We start from the raw sequence: 15,562 nt of genomic DNA, 5'->3' as shown, positions 1-15,562 counted from the left end.
AATACTTGAACTGGTTCTACTAATCGATTTCTATCACTGGATTTATTTTTATGGATCGAAAAGATTTTATTTATTGAACACAAGTAGACCTCTTTCATTTCAATATCCAAACGTTACAGTTTAGGAAAACAATGAAAATAATTTTTTTAATTTGTTTATTTTATTAATTTTTGATAGCTTTTTATAAAAAAAAACTGTTTTAGTATGTTACAAATTTATCGGCTCTTTATAGATGTAAAAATGTTTGCCTGCTATCCTTCTCAGGGGCATGTACAGCCAAAGATCGTTGACGTATACCGGGGTACAGTAGGATAGGACTTGAGGATGAATTGCTTCAGGCATTCCAGGTGGTAGCTCATAATCCGGATCTGGATGATAGAGCCATTGCGGTGTTGGGGTTCCAAGAGGATGTGGAGCATTGAGGAGTATTTGAGGTTTGTCTGAATTGAGATCAGGAATGAACATTCCATTACAGAACCGAATATCATAGCCTGTTTCTTCTTTGTCCTGCTCTTTGTGTTTATTTCTCTTCTGATCCCTCATGATGTTGTAGGCCCAAGATGATCCATCCCTTCCGATTGCACCAAAAGCAGAAGACCTCAAGTCTTCCGTCTCATAGGGCCCAACGTCCTTTCCGTTGAACTCAAACTCTGATTTGTGACTATACATTTGGTTTTTAAGGTTTGGAGTTTCGAAACGACAATGCGATGTGACTAGCTCCGTGGTAGAAATACTTCTGAAGCAAATGTCCTCAGGTACGTGCCTTTTATATGCCTCGAGTCGAGATAGTTTTGACCTAAACGCTAATTCTTAAAGGGTTGGATTATTATTCTGGAAAACCTAAAAGAGGTTTTAATGATAACCAGAATTTAATGATGGTTCGATTTTAATTACATCACATTAAAATTTATTTATAAAATCTATAACCATATTGTACAGTAAATCTTTAATATCTGTGGCTATGATGTAGTCAAAATGATTAAAATCTTCCATTTCGATAAGATGGGTTTTATAGACACTCGGCAGGATTGACGCCAACCTTTCCACGTCAGTCACATTGAGAATCCAGTCATTCGAGGAATAGTGAAGGACAGTGGGGACTTTTGTCCTTCGAAGTCGATAATCCGGAGGGTTCATTTGATGGTACCGACGGAAATTTTCAATGGTCCCAAAATCATATTGACGAAATGACTTGGAATTAACCAGTTGACAGTAATGAAATCCTTGGCGAGCTGACGATCCAGCTGGCATATGACCCAAGTATTGTGGGAGTATGGACTAGAAGATAAAGCGTCAATCTCCCGGTTTCTTTAATTCCTTTTCACATTAATACCTACCGAGTTCATTTGCTGAGAATCAAATCCAGCAACCAGGAACAGGGCATTCTGACACATGTAGGCCATAGAGTTCGTTTCGCTGCACAAGAGCTGGGTTGAAGTCCTAAGCCAGTCTGATGAGGGCATAAACTCAAAGATCCCCATTGTCGCAAATAGAACTTCGACAGTTTGTAAATTCTGAGCAAAAGCCTGAATAACTGGGGATCGAGGATTAGTCATAAAAGCCACCGGAGCAAATGCCTGCATCAGAATGATCTTGCTGTTATACTCAGGAAGTTCAGATAACATCACCCAGAAAATCGTTGCTCCCTGGGAATGTCCGCAGTAGAATAGACTGCTCTGACCAGTGTGATCTAGCACGTAGTCAATGGTAACCGGAAGATCATATACCCCGATTTCATGCCATGAGAACAGCCAGAAATCCCTGCTATCGGGATTAAGAGAGATGTGCTTTCGTGAATAGCGATTACCTCGAGCATTACCCAACCAGACGTCATAGTTCTGATCAGAGAGCAAATACCCAAGGCCTAGATCTGGACCTAGGATTACCCAGTCTGCCGAGGATCCCAGTAGGCAGTGCATCAGCAAAACCACGCGCTTTCCAGGTTTTGGCGGGAAACGATCGCTTCCCGATATTCGATGCAGTTCTAAGATGTAACCATCCTTCGTCGTAACGTTATGAACTTCGGCGTAATAATTGTACTTATGGATTAATTCAACCTGAATAATTTCATTAATTTATTAGAGAAAAATAGGGGGAAGTGTGTACCTTTGAAAGGGCACCTTTGAAATTGGGATTTTTCACCCATTTTTAAATAAAATTTAGCCTTATCGTGATATAATTCAGCTCTTAGCTGCACAAACAGATTCATAAGTTAAATTACATTATGATATGGCTCAGTTCCACTTAAACATTGGAGAAAAATCCCAATTTCAAAAGTACCCCTCTTTCAAAGGTGACCCACTTCCCCCCACTTTAAAAAAAATAAGTAAATTGCACTAAACTGTTGTTAGATAGGCGTCTTCTCTGATGTCGTCAGGTGTCCTCTGACCCTTGACTAATAAATTTGCACCAAGAATTAGGAAAATTAAGAAAATCATTTTATACAAGTTTTGCACCTAAAAAAAAACAAAAAATACAATATTGTGTTACCGAATTGGAAAGCCGTACTCACTATGGCGCTGTTATCTTGTAATATCGTTATCTCGTTATCTCGTTATGTTCTCGTAATGTATTTTATAAATGAAAAATTATAACAAGATAACAGATTACGGAGATTACGAGATAACAACGCCATAGTGAGTACGGCTATTACGAGAACATAACGAGATAACGAGATAACGATATTACAAGATAACAGCGCCATAGTGAGTACGGCTATAGATTCATTGATATTGCTAACAATTTTATTTAACATCTTTTGTTATTTTAATTTGTGTTATAAGCCTAGATCAGCTGATTGTAGGTGAGATTCTTGACATGAGAAAAGTCGGATTTCATGAAAATTCGATTTGGAACTAAAGATGAGAGATATTATATAGCAATTTAGAATTAAATTTCTGAAAAATTGCAAATTTTTTATTTAAATCAAAATAGGATGTAAATGAACTGACATATATAGACCAGAATTTCCCCTATGATTTTGCCTCACACCTTGATCTTTTCGGTTACTCGGTAGCCGAGATAATTCAATTTATTTGATTTGGAACACGGTTTATGACTCAGCGAGCATTTCGTCCATGTGACGAACTACGACAATATCAAAGAATGAGTATTAAATGAGATGGCATGTCGCTCTTCCGGCGTAAGGGGAATCAGTAAACTGCGTGCTGGTGATGGAAATTTGCTTCGGGATGGACAAGGAATTTCCAATGAAATGAACAATTACTTTTCTTCTGCAATCATGGAGCTTACATCGAGCATTGATTCTAATTTAGAGTCTCCCTGGCCTGATAGGCACTGTCTTGGCTCTTTATATCTGTTTCCCACTTCTTCTCATGAGGTGCACACGGTCATTTCGGGGCTGAGGAACCAGTGTGCGCCTGGTTCGGATGGCTTGAGCAACAAGGTTCTTAAGCAGGTGTCTTTTTACATTGTGGATGTACTGGCGTATCTTGTAAACGTCTCATTTGAGTCAGGCGAGTTCCCTGCTGTGTTGAAGACAGTTCTCGTTGTCCCTGTATTTAAGAAAGGCGATAGGGAATCCATGTCCAATTACCGCCCAATCTGTTTAGTCTCTTCAATCTCAAAGATCATTGAAAAAATTATGCACTCCAGAATCTCCGGCTTCCTTACTGCGAATAGTTATTTGTCTAGATCTCAGTATGGCTTCCGTGAAGGTGTGGGATGTGAGGACGCTGTGGCCCAGCTCTTGGGGATGCTCAACGACTCGCTGAATAGACTACCCAGGAGGAAGGCTACAGTTATATTCTTGGATCTTACAAAAGCCTTTGATGCGGTGAGGCATGATAAACTACTGATAAAGTGTGAAAGGGCTGGAGTGCGGGGCGCTGCCCTGCAGTGGCTGACTTCGTTCTTGGTTGGGAGAACGCAGAGGGTGAAGCTACATCCAAACCATGTCAGTGAGCCCTCAGTATGCTCTCTGGGTGTTCCACAGGGCTCAGTCTTGGGCCCTCTGCTCTTTTTGCTGTATATAAATAGTTTGCTTGACAGCAATCTGTATGGCCATGCAATCGCATATGCTGATGATGTCGCTTTGCTCTACGTGGACGGCAGTGCTGAGGTGATTGAGAGCAAAGTGCGGGCGGACTTGAGATTCCTGAGGCAGTGGCTTGATAGCCATGGAATGCTGCTAAGCTCGAAGTCTGTACTAATGGAATTTGGGAGATCTCAGCCAAATTTGAATGGAGTAGTCTGCCATTCGTCTCGCTGCTCTCTCGACGGTTGTCATCAGGATTGTGTGCTCATAAGAAGAGTTGATGAATTCAAATACCTTGGAATAATGTTGGACAGCTCCTTGAAATGGACCGCTCATACCAGCCTGGTTCGGGATGGATTGCGCATGGTGTGTAGGCAGGTTTTTGCCATCAGAAACTCGTGCTCTCTGCAATTGCTTCGTGCATTCTACTTCGCTCTTGGTGAGTCTAGAGTGAGATATGGACTTATCTTCTGGGGCGGTGCCTTTGAAACCCATATAAAACACGTTATTATGGCACAAAAATACATTCTGCGTGCAATGTCATTTGCGCGGTCAAGAGAACACACGGGTCCATTGTTTCTCAAATGGGGAATTATGACAGTCCTTCAGCTGTATTGCTACAAAGTTTTTGACATTTTTTTGACGCAGTCCTTGCACACCAACTTCTTTGTCAGAAGTAACGCGGGCTCACGCATGGGTGAGTTGCTGCAGGTGCCACGCCCAAACTCGGAAGCGTTCATGAGAAGCATCAACTATCTTGCTCCTGTTGTAGTCAATAATTTAGCGAAATTCGTACGACATTTGACTAGAGGAGAAGTCCGCCATGTTTTGAGAGAAATGGAACCCGCAGCCGTCAAGGGTCTTCTAACATCAATGTATAGAAGATAATCCACTAGAGTCGCTAGAGCCAAACAGCCTTACAGGCTTGGCTCTAATCATCTCAGATTCGCAGCCCAGACTTCCTAGCAATCTTGGGATTGCAAAACATACAACCAGAGAAGGGACTTTCCATCGTTTCCGTCCCGGAGTTGGTTGGGAGCAACGCTAAGACGGCGATGGCCGCAAGGGAAGGGGGGAAGCGTTAATCTGATGAATAAATATGAATTGAATTGAATTGAATTGAATGATTAAATTTTTTAAGTTTTTAAATTTGTATTTTAGAAACCATAGTCAATTATAAGCGGTCATATCAGCACCAGCGTATTTTCGCAGCATTATTGTGGGAAAAATCTTTTTTTTTACACTTAAAACGACCAAATCGGACATATAGCATAATCCGAGCAAAAAAAAGTTTTGGGCAAAACATAAATATAAATGTCCTCTATAATTATGCCGAAGTAATCATCACAATCGGTTCAGCAAGAGTCGAGATAATTGAGGTTATGTAATATGAAAATTGGTTTTTCGACTGTGACGCTTCTACATTGGTTTATGAAGTTCAAATATTCTATAAAGTTGTTGAACTTAGCGAGACCTTTAATTTGCGTATTCACGCTTCAAAATCGGTCAGATAGAACCGGAGATATAGCGTTTTGAATTTAATGAATTTTGACCTTTCATATCTCCCATTCTATTTTATCTACAGCAAACCCATGCCACTTTTTGGAAACTTTATTAGCCAAGATTATAACACTCTAAAATTTAATCAAAATGCGCAATGGCGTTTTTGAGCAAAATCAGTTTGAATTTTGACGCTATCACAGTGCCACCTGTGATGACTTTTTGAATTTCCATTTGAAAGTGATCATCGAGACGAACCCAAAAAACTTAAATTTAGGTCAAAATATTAATTAGAACCGGAGATAGGCCGGCCAATTTTCTAACTTTGACCCGTTATAGCTCAGGTCAGGGGTTATCGATCAACTTCAGTATTTTTTGTTTGAAAGGTATAATTTGCGGCCACAACATACTAAAATTTCAACCCGATGCACAAAGGAATTTTTGAGTGTGTTTTCGGTCAAGGAAAATTATACACGGTGATGATCCTTGTTCACGCCCCTACCGAGGAATCCTCTGACCAGGAAAAAGATGCGTTCTACGATCAAGTGGAGCGAACACTAAGTGCCTGCCCCAGGTACGATGTTAAAATCGTCTTGGGTGACATGAATGGAAAAGTAGGGAGGGAGCCAATTCACAGGCAGTATGCAGGCTCCCACAGTTTGCACGAGATTTCCAACGACAACGGACTACGCATCACCCACCTCGCCGCTGCACACAATCTGATTGTTGGAAGCACCTGGTTTCCGCGGAGAGATGTACACAAAGCTACATGGACTTCACCAGATGGGATTACTTCCAACCAGATTGATCACGTGTTGATTGACCGCCGACACCGGACATCCCTGATGAATGTACGCACATATCGTGGGGCCAACATCGACTCTGACCACTATCTTGTTGGCGCAGTGTTCAGGGCTCGCATATCCACACCCAAGGAAGTTGTGCCAGCGGGGATGTCCCAAATCAACACAGATGGTCTTAAAATAGAGCAGCTCCGTAATAAATATGCTGAGGAACTGGATGATGCACTCGTGAACTTCGCGAGTAGCCCTGGAGACAGGATGCCAATCAACGATATGTGGCAACATATCAAAACACACGTTGTTGGAAAGGCCACCACTATCCTTGGCCACAGTCGGAAGAAAGATCGGAACGACTGGTTCGATGATGAATGCAAACTGGCGACTGAGCGTAAGAACGAAGCATACCGAGCCATGCTTAGTTCACAGAAAACGCGGGCACGTGTGGAGTCTTACCGGGAGCTAAGAAAACAGGAGAAGAAGCTGCACAGACGCAATAAAAAAGCTTGGGAAGAACAACTGGTCAGTGTAGTTGAGGAGTATAGAGCGCAGCCGCACCAAGCGCGGAAGTTTTACCAGCAAGTCCGGGGTATGAAGCCATATACGCCACGAACTTCATACTGTAAGGACAAGCAAGGGAATCTGGTTTCCGATCAGAATGGCATCCTGGAGCGATGGGTAGAGTACTTTGATGAACTTCTCAACGGACAGCTCAATGATGAGTTGGAGGTCCCAACAACTCAAGGTGTTGATGCCATACTAGAGCCACCTAGTATGGACGAGGTCGAAAATGCAATCCGTCGGCTTAAACACAACAGAGCGCCAGGAGTAGACGGAATTGCAGCAGAGCTGTACCAACATGGAGGCGCCCAACTACACCGAGTTGTTCATCAACTAGTGCTCCGTGTATGGGACGAAGAGGTAATGCCAGACGAATGGAAAATAGGCATTATCTGTCCTATACATAAGAAAGGAGATATCACAAACTGTAGCCATTATAGAGGTATTACGTTGTTGAGTACCGCCTATAAGATATTCTCCTCTATTCTGCTTGGTCGAATAGCCCCATTCGCTCAGACCATTATTGGCTCATACCAATGTGGTTTCACTCCAGGCAAATCAACAACAGACCAAATCTTTTCCCTTCGGCTGTCTAGTCCACGCAGCTCCTAGCCTATGCTGACGACATTGACATTATGGGGCGCAATCCCAGAGCTGTACAGGAGGCCTTCATCCAGATTGAGCATGCGGCACGAAATCTGGGGCTGCAGATAAATGAAGGCAAAACGAAGTACATGGTGGCCTCGTCAGCAGCGACTCCGGCAACATCTACGGAGAGCATCGGTCAAACAGGGCTCCCGATGGGGGACTACAACTTTGAAGTTGTCAACTCCTTCGTGTACCTTGGGTCAACAATCACAGCCGACAACAACTTCTCAACAGAAGTCCGCGCACGGCTGCTGAAAGCCAACAAAGCCTATTTCAGTCTATCAAGAGTGTTTCGGTCCAGAAACTTAAGCATAAAGACTAAGCTACTGCTGTATAGGACTATGATCCTGCCAGTCCTCACGTATTCGTCTGAGACGTGGGTCCTCAGCAAACAGAATTTCGAACTCTTGGCCGCGTTTCAGAGGAGGATCCTACGACGGATTTTTGGCCCCATATGTGAGGAGGGACGATTCCGGAGCCTATACAACCATGAGCTGTATGAGCGCTACCAAATGGTAACTGTCGTCAAGCAAATACGCCTCAATAGGCTCCGGTGGGCTGGTCATCTGGTTCGCAAGGATGAGGACGACCCAGCCTGGAAAGTCTTTAGGGGCGGACTTTATGCTACGAGGAGACGAGGTCGACCCAGCCTCAGATGGACCGACGGCGTGGACCAGGACGCCAACTCATTAGGGGTGCGGAATTGGAGAACAGTGGCGCGTAACAGGCTCGAGTGGCGACGGGTCCTGAGTCAGGCCAAGACCAGTAATTGGTTGTAGCGCCGGATAAGTAAGTAAGTAGATGATCCTTGTTCTTTCTTCTCCTTTATTCTCTCATACGACGATTCGGAGGCAGATTTCCTCCTTCTTACAATTATAATTAAATTTAAACTCTTACAATTATAACCGGAGTTATAGTCAGTTTCAGAATTTTTTTGAACCCTTATATTTAGCTCCGGTCAGGGGGGTCGGGGGACCTTAATTTTTGTTCTGATCAAAAGGTATAAGGGTCAGCTATAACATACTAAAATTTGAGCTCGATCGATGCCATAGGGGCTGAGCTATTGAGAAAACAAAAAAGTGGGATATTCAAAATGGCGGAATGAGGGGTGGGGTGTTGGGGGTCAATGCACCAAGTTTCAATTTTCATACGATTTATAACCTTTGCCGAAAACCGCAAGTCGATATCCTTCTTAGTTTGGGAGCTACTGAGCTCCAAAGAGCGGCCGGCCAGCCGGCCGGGAACGTAACTTAGCCCCCCCATATATTCGTTATCAGGAAGTGGTCAAATATATTCTAGCAAAGTTTGGGGCCGATCGAAAGACATGAAATTTTGTTAGGATTATAGTAGGTGAGATTGTTAATAGCTGTTGACTCTATTGGAGATTGACTATATCGAGGGTTGATTCTATCGAGGGACCACTGTAATTGTGATTTTAAAACTCTTATATTAAGAGTTATTAGGCGGGATTTTATAATTTGAGTATTTTGTGATTTTAGTACATTATAATAGATTCTCTATCTTCCTCCAGATGGCGCGGTAAATTTTTACATTAAGAACTACACTGTTAAAATGATTACCTTTATTTAATGTGTTTTACAAATAAATAGCGTTTAAGAATCACAAAACCGTGAAGCCAGTAATATCAATAGGAAAAGAAAGTAAATTTAAGGGAAATAGTAAAAAATTTGCATGTGTCTTCAAACTCTTGAACGTGAATTATTAAAAGTGATTAAAATGTTGTATTTTTCTTGGTTTTTTTACAGTGTACAACTGTCAGTTTGAAGTAAAGTATAGCTGTCAGCTGAAGTACTAAAACTTCAGGTTGGTGTATAAAGTAGCCCGAAAAAAAACCAAACACTGCTTCGACTCCAATTTTCTCTGGATTTTCCAGCAAAATTCAGTGATTTTGTGCAGGAAGTGCAAGTGCAATCGATCCGTGAGTGTGACTGGTGACAAAGACAGGTGAAAAATTGACAGGTGGATGGCTGTGAGGGGTGAAAAACGGTGCTGAAAAGCAAAGGTGAGTTGCATCGGAAGCTGCAGAAGAAAAGCAAAATGGAGAAAAAATTCTAAATTTATCAACGCGTTACGGCTCTATCGCAATTCTTATTAATCAAATCCAGTTGAGATTGTCCTCCGGCTCTATCTGGGAATACATCAAGAGAGTATTGCTGCCTGGATTGATGGTTTATCTAATGATTTTGCATTTTCTTCGGGATTCCTTTGGATGTTTTTGTTGTCATTTTTTTTTGTCACGGCTATTGCGTTCCAAGTTGTGAGCTTGATAAGGAATTAATGCAGTTCAGTTTAGTATCAAATACTTCCTGCAATGTTTCTCGGAATTTAGTGTAGGGACATGGTATAAAATTTTTGAAATTGAGAGGGCAAGAAAAATCTCATGTTATCAACAAGTTATTGATAAGGGCTAGAAAGTGTTAGGGGGACTGCAAAAGGCTTTTGGTCTTTTTAGTGTTTGCCTTTTCCAAGAAACCGCGAGTAAACAACATTTTTCCGTCTCTCTCAAAAATGGAAATGTGAGGTAAACTCTTCGTCGCACCTCGTCAAAGAACCCCAATCGACCGTCTAACTAAATAAATTAGCATTTTTATTAATTCATTCTTTCCATTTTAAATTATTCACTACCGCAAACAAATTCAGGGAAACCAATTGATAGTCTGACCAAATGGTATTCGCAGGGCTTTTTGGGCAATAATGGATAAAGTGATAAAGAAAATTAGTTCAGTGATAAACGCGATCAAATTGATTAAATTGATAAAAATTACAGAAGGAGCAAAAGGTATTATTAAGGTTGCAACACATTGATCAACAGAAAAAAGGAAAACAGAAAATTGTGACTTCTGACGGTTCACCCGCGAAGCGCACTTATCCAATGGAAGCGGCAAACTGAACAAGTATTCAACAGGCGCGCGATGAACCATTTCATATTGCAATTAAGTGTTTATTTGATATTAGGGGAAAGTTCTCTCTCTTCGAACGTTCATGCCTTCGAATAATGTGAATTTTCTTTAAGTTTTCCTAAGAGACTTACACTTTTTTATTAAATATTAGTTAGATTAATATCAATTATTGATAATTATGTGATAATCATAAGTCAATCTCTTAGGAAAAGTAAAAGAAATTCACATTATTCGAAGGCATGAACGTTCGAAAGGAGAGTACTTTCTCCTACAGGGGCATAACTCAAATAAAAAATATATTTATATTTTACGTGAAAATTTAAAGAAAAGAACCTAAAATTTTAATCAGTATTTCCGTAAATGTGATCAGTTCAAATCAAACGTGTTATGTAATCTATAATACTCAATGGACGCTGAAATATATGCGTGATAATTGTTTACCAAACCTCGAGGAAAATATGTGCTAAACAGAAGTAGGGGAAACCGGGGGGGGGGGGGATTTCTGTAACTCTGTGAAGTGATCACCTGTCAAAATTGGTGAATACTTCACTAAAGTGATAACAAAAGAGATTCTGCAAAGGGTAGATAACTGTGCCGTTCAGGGTTCACTCGAGTGCTTATCAGCGATCTTTTGTAAAAAAAAAAAAATGTTCCAATTTGTCGATATCGCACAGATTTGTCGATCTCGTGCCGATCGTGCCGATCTATCGGTCTCGCAACGGGCTGCCGATTCGGCAGAATTTAAATCTTCATTAGGTAAGATTCTTAACAATCTCACCTACAATAATCCTAACAAAATCTCATGTCCTCCGATCGGCCCCAAACTTTGCCAAAATGTGATTCGCGACTCCCTGATTCCGAATATATTCGTCAGTTAAATCAGCATTTGTCGTAACTTCATTTTTGCGATTTTGAGATATATACATATTTGGAATCAACGTAATTTTGTTTATTAAACGCACTTGTGAAAAAGAAACTTTTATAAGCCCAATAAAAATTATTTTAAACAAAAATTATCGTAAGTGCCCTTAATTAACAAAATTTATCAGAATTTGTCGTAACTTCCATTTTTGAGAAAGTTACGACAAATTTCCATACAAAATTTTCAATAATCAGCATTTGCCATAACTTCTTTTGCTTACTTGCTTGGCTTGTAATTTGCAGCAAAATTGCAATATTTCTCAATAAAACGTTTATAAACTCTTCCAAATATCGAAAGACAGTGCGAATAGTGTAACATGAAATCATTTTAATTCAATATTTGCGAGAAAAAAGTGAGAAAAAATCCCTACCCATCTGTCATTAATTCAAAACAAAACAAGCGACGTGGCGCACAAAATTTATTCAACAAAACTTATGAAATAAAAGCTTTTAGGGACAAGGATAACAGTATTATTGACTAATTTAGTCAAATAATGGCGCTTATTATCACTAAAATAATTCAAATTGATATAATGCATTTTAGAAAATTGTCGTTACTTCCAGAATCTCCATACATTGGAAGTTACGGCTTTATAAATTATGGAAGTTACGATAAAATATTATTGTGTTTCTTCTAACATATATCTCAATATTTCAACTTATAAATCATTTTATAAAGATTTTCTCGAGTTAACTTACAGCTTATTAGTGCCACTTTCATTATTTTGACTCAAAAGTATCGCATTCGGGGCTCATTTTTAAGAAAAATAATATTGAACTGAAAATTCCGTCTCCTGAAAAGTTGTCAAAACGAAGTTACGACAAATGCTGATTTAACTGACGATATGGGGGGCTAAGTTACGTTCCCGGCCGTCCGGCCGGCCGCTCTTTGGAGTTTAATAGCTCCTAAACTTAAAGAGATATCGACTTGCGGTTTTCGGCAAAGGTTATATATCGGGTGAAAATTGCAACTTGGTGTGTTGACCCCCACCCCCCACCCCTCCTTCCGCCATTTTGAATACCCCCCTTTTTTGTTTTCTCAATAGCTCAGCCCCTATGGCATCGATCGGGTTCAAATTTTAGTATGTTATAGCTGGGCCTTAAGGCTTTCCATCAATACTAAACTTAAGGTCCCCTGACCCCCCTGACCCGAGCTATAAGGGTCCAAAATAAAATTCTTAAAATGGTCATAATTCCGGTTCTAATTGTCAGAATTTACAAAGTGAGGGCGTTTTGGAAAGCTCTCGTGAAATGCCACTTCCCCTTCTAACATCACAAGTTCATAAAACCACCGCTAGGGGCGCTATTTTTAAAAAGAAGATTTTTCAATTTTCTAAGTTAAATAACTCAAAAATTCCATTGTGCATCGGGCTGAAATTTTAGTATGTTGTAGCCGCTGATTATACCTATCAAACAAAAAAAAATACTTAAGTCGATCCATAACCCCTGACCCGAGCTATAAAGGGTCAAAGTTCGAAAATTGACCGGCCTTTATCTTCGGTTCTAGTTATCATTTTGAGATATATTTTGGGCTTTTGGTTTCATCTCAATGAGCACTTTTAGATGGAAGTTCAAAAAGTCACCACAGGTGGCGCTGCGATAGCGTCAAAATTCATCAAAATTCAAACTCATTTTTCTCAAAAACGGCATTGTGCAAGTTAATCAAATTTTAGAGTGTTGTAGTCTAGTCTATGAAGTTTCCAAAAAGTGGCGTTGGTTCGCTGTGGTTGAAATAGAACCGGAGATATGAGGGGTCAAAATTGGGGGCTCAAATGAAAGATCTCACAAAATTCTATAACTTTCTAGAACATTCGAACTTCGTGGGACCAACACCAGGGGCACCACAGTCGAAAAACCAATTTCAATATCACATAACCTCAATTATATCGACAGTCGCTGAACCGATTTTGATGATTACTTCGACATAATTGTAGAGAACATTCGTGTGTACATTTCGTCCATACATCATTTTTCGATCAGATAATGCTATCTGTCCGATTTTGTCGTTTAAGTGTGAAAAAATTGATTTTTCTCATAATAAGGCTTTGAAACCACTCACAGATGCCAATTTGACTGCCTCTACTCGACCAAGACACTTAAAATAGGGTTTTAAATGGAAAGTCTCACAAAATACAACAATTCTTTGATATAGTTGAAGTTCATCAAATGAACACTTGGGGCGATCTGGTCGAAAAAACGTGTTCAGAAACAAACAACGTCGATTATCTCGGCTTCTGATTAATCGATGAGATCTAGTTCTTCGGCAAAATTATAGAGAGCATTCTGGTCTACATTTCACCCATACAGTAGACTCTCACTCAATCGGCTCTTTTTCAATCGGGCGACAAATTTTGTTGACAATTTTCACGTTTAATTATGAACCTAATTTGCTCAAATTCGCTGTAGTTCTTCTTATTTTATCGTGATTCTTTATAATTGAGCAGTTTTTGTGGAATTTACAAAGGCTTTGACGCTCAATTCTATCGCTAAACCGGATGACATTTCGCCCGATATTCCCGATTGAGAAAGAGTCTACTGTATATCACTTTTCCGTCAGTCTATCCAAATCTTTGATATTTTGGTTTAAATACAAAATTTGTATAATTTCACGAATTTGATTCAAGATAACTGAATGGCGTCTCCCAACTTCAGCTCTAAATCGAATTTGCATGCACTCCGAGTTAGCTCACGTTAAGAATCTCACCTACAATAAGCCGGTTAGGATTATCTGTCCCTTTCTTATACTAAGTTAGGGATTGCATATTTTCAATGACATACCCTTTGTCTTCCTATGCAATTATCTTGGTATCCTAATTAAGAAGACTCTTTGAGAAATCCAAAAGAACTCACAATCTTTCTTGAAACACTTTCAACGACTGAATGTTGCGAATATTTCATGCACTGTGAGTTGTTTTCATCCGAAAAATTTGTCTAAATTGAGGAAGTTTGGCTCATTTGTGGAAAGATTTCAATCACGGCAGAGAAATAAATAAATAAATGATTATTCATAATGTGCAATATAGAGTTATTCTGATAATGTTAGGCAGTCGGCGAGATCGTGATCAAAAGTTATCAAAACTCTGGTTATATTCTTTTATCTAAATATTTTTCTTTTTTTTTGTAAATAATTCTTCACAGCGCTGGAGCAGAGTTTCAGTGAAGAAGACGCCTCGTAAAAAATGGCTTCGTGCGAGGTATTTCTCTACAACAGAAATGAATACACTACAATTGAGCATGATCCCACGGATACCTGCGAAACAGTCTGCAACATCGTTTGCCGGATGCTCAATATTCAGCCCTACGTGGAGCTTCTGTTTGGACTTCGTGTGACGGGATCGAAGAATTTTGTGGCTCCCTGCCAGCCGCTTGTCACCAAGCAGAAGTTTGAATTCCGGATCAGATACAAGGTAAATTGTCATTTAGAATTATGCAAAGAGAAATTGAATAGCAGAAAATCAAAGTGAATATGCCAGATTGAATTCCTGGTATTACTCCAGGTTGTCCCAATTCTCAAGCCACTCTCCAAAGAACTCTGCTGCAATCGCAATGTTTTGCACTCAGTAGAAGCTTTCGATGAATTTTATTGAAAATATAAACATGCGATAAGGCTAACAATTTTTTTCTCTGAATTTCCTCTTATATTACGCGGATTTGATTTATTAAAAATAGGCAAAATGAAAGATAAATTTCTTTATATTTTAGTTATTTTATATTTATTTATTTATTTCTCATAGCGCTGGAATTCTTTTGAAATTGAAACATTAAAAATCAATTCAGAAATCATATTGAAAAATAAATAAAAATAATTTGCAAATTGTAAGATTCAATTTTTCGATAAATAACAATTACCGATTTATTTCCAATTTATCACCGGATGCAACAAGTTATAAATTTCAAGACCTTTCGAATAAATTCAATTTTAATGGAATACAGTGAATTAGAGAGAAGTCAATTGTGTAAACAAAGAGAATCTTCGCAAATACTTGCTTATGTTGATGCGTACAAAACATCACTGTCTTAATATCGCGCTACTGCTATAAGAATAGCATAACCTAGTTTGAACATTTTTTTAAGAGACAAAAGGACAACAAAAAGGGTGGCAAAGCGTCCCAGTTCCAGGCTTTGCGGAATACTCGAACTCGTGACTTGGATGCCATACCTCAAAAGTACTTTCACATAATTTACCGTTTACCGGTTCACAACCGATTTATTGA

General features: G+C 39.6%; 2 protein-coding genes across 2 annotated transcripts in view; one reads left to right on the top strand and one right to left on the bottom strand.

Moving 5' to 3' along the window:
- Positions 1-428: 428 nt before the first annotated feature.
- Positions 429-3,261, bottom strand: LOC129805223 (lipase 3-like). The gene is made up of 3 exons (XM_055852996.1): positions 3,253-3,261; positions 1,338-2,057; positions 429-1,278 (listed from the first exon to the last, which is right to left on the bottom strand). The coding sequence occupies exons 1-3, from the start codon at positions 3,259-3,261 to the stop codon at positions 901-903; spliced, it is 1,107 nt and encodes a 368-aa protein (XP_055708971.1). The 3' UTR covers positions 429-900.
- Positions 3,262-9,320: 6,059 nt separating this feature from the next.
- LOC129808321 (tyrosine-protein kinase hopscotch) overlaps positions 9,321-15,562 on the top strand; it is a 28,064-nt gene continuing 21,822 nt past the window's right edge. Inside the window, exons 1-2 of the mRNA XM_055858163.1 lie at positions 9,321-9,529; positions 14,487-14,755. Of these exons, the coding sequence (XP_055714138.1) occupies positions 14,528-14,755 (228 nt within the window). The 5' untranslated portion in view covers positions 9,321-9,529; positions 14,487-14,527. The remainder of the gene's footprint in view (positions 9,530-14,486; positions 14,756-15,562) is intronic.

Source organism: Phlebotomus papatasi, chromosome 3 (genome assembly GCF_024763615.1).
Source record: "Phlebotomus papatasi isolate M1 chromosome 3, Ppap_2.1, whole genome shotgun sequence".
Lineage (NCBI taxonomy): Eukaryota > Metazoa > Arthropoda > Insecta > Diptera > Psychodidae > Phlebotomus > Phlebotomus papatasi.
This window is presented reverse-complemented; position numbering and strand designations above follow the sequence as displayed.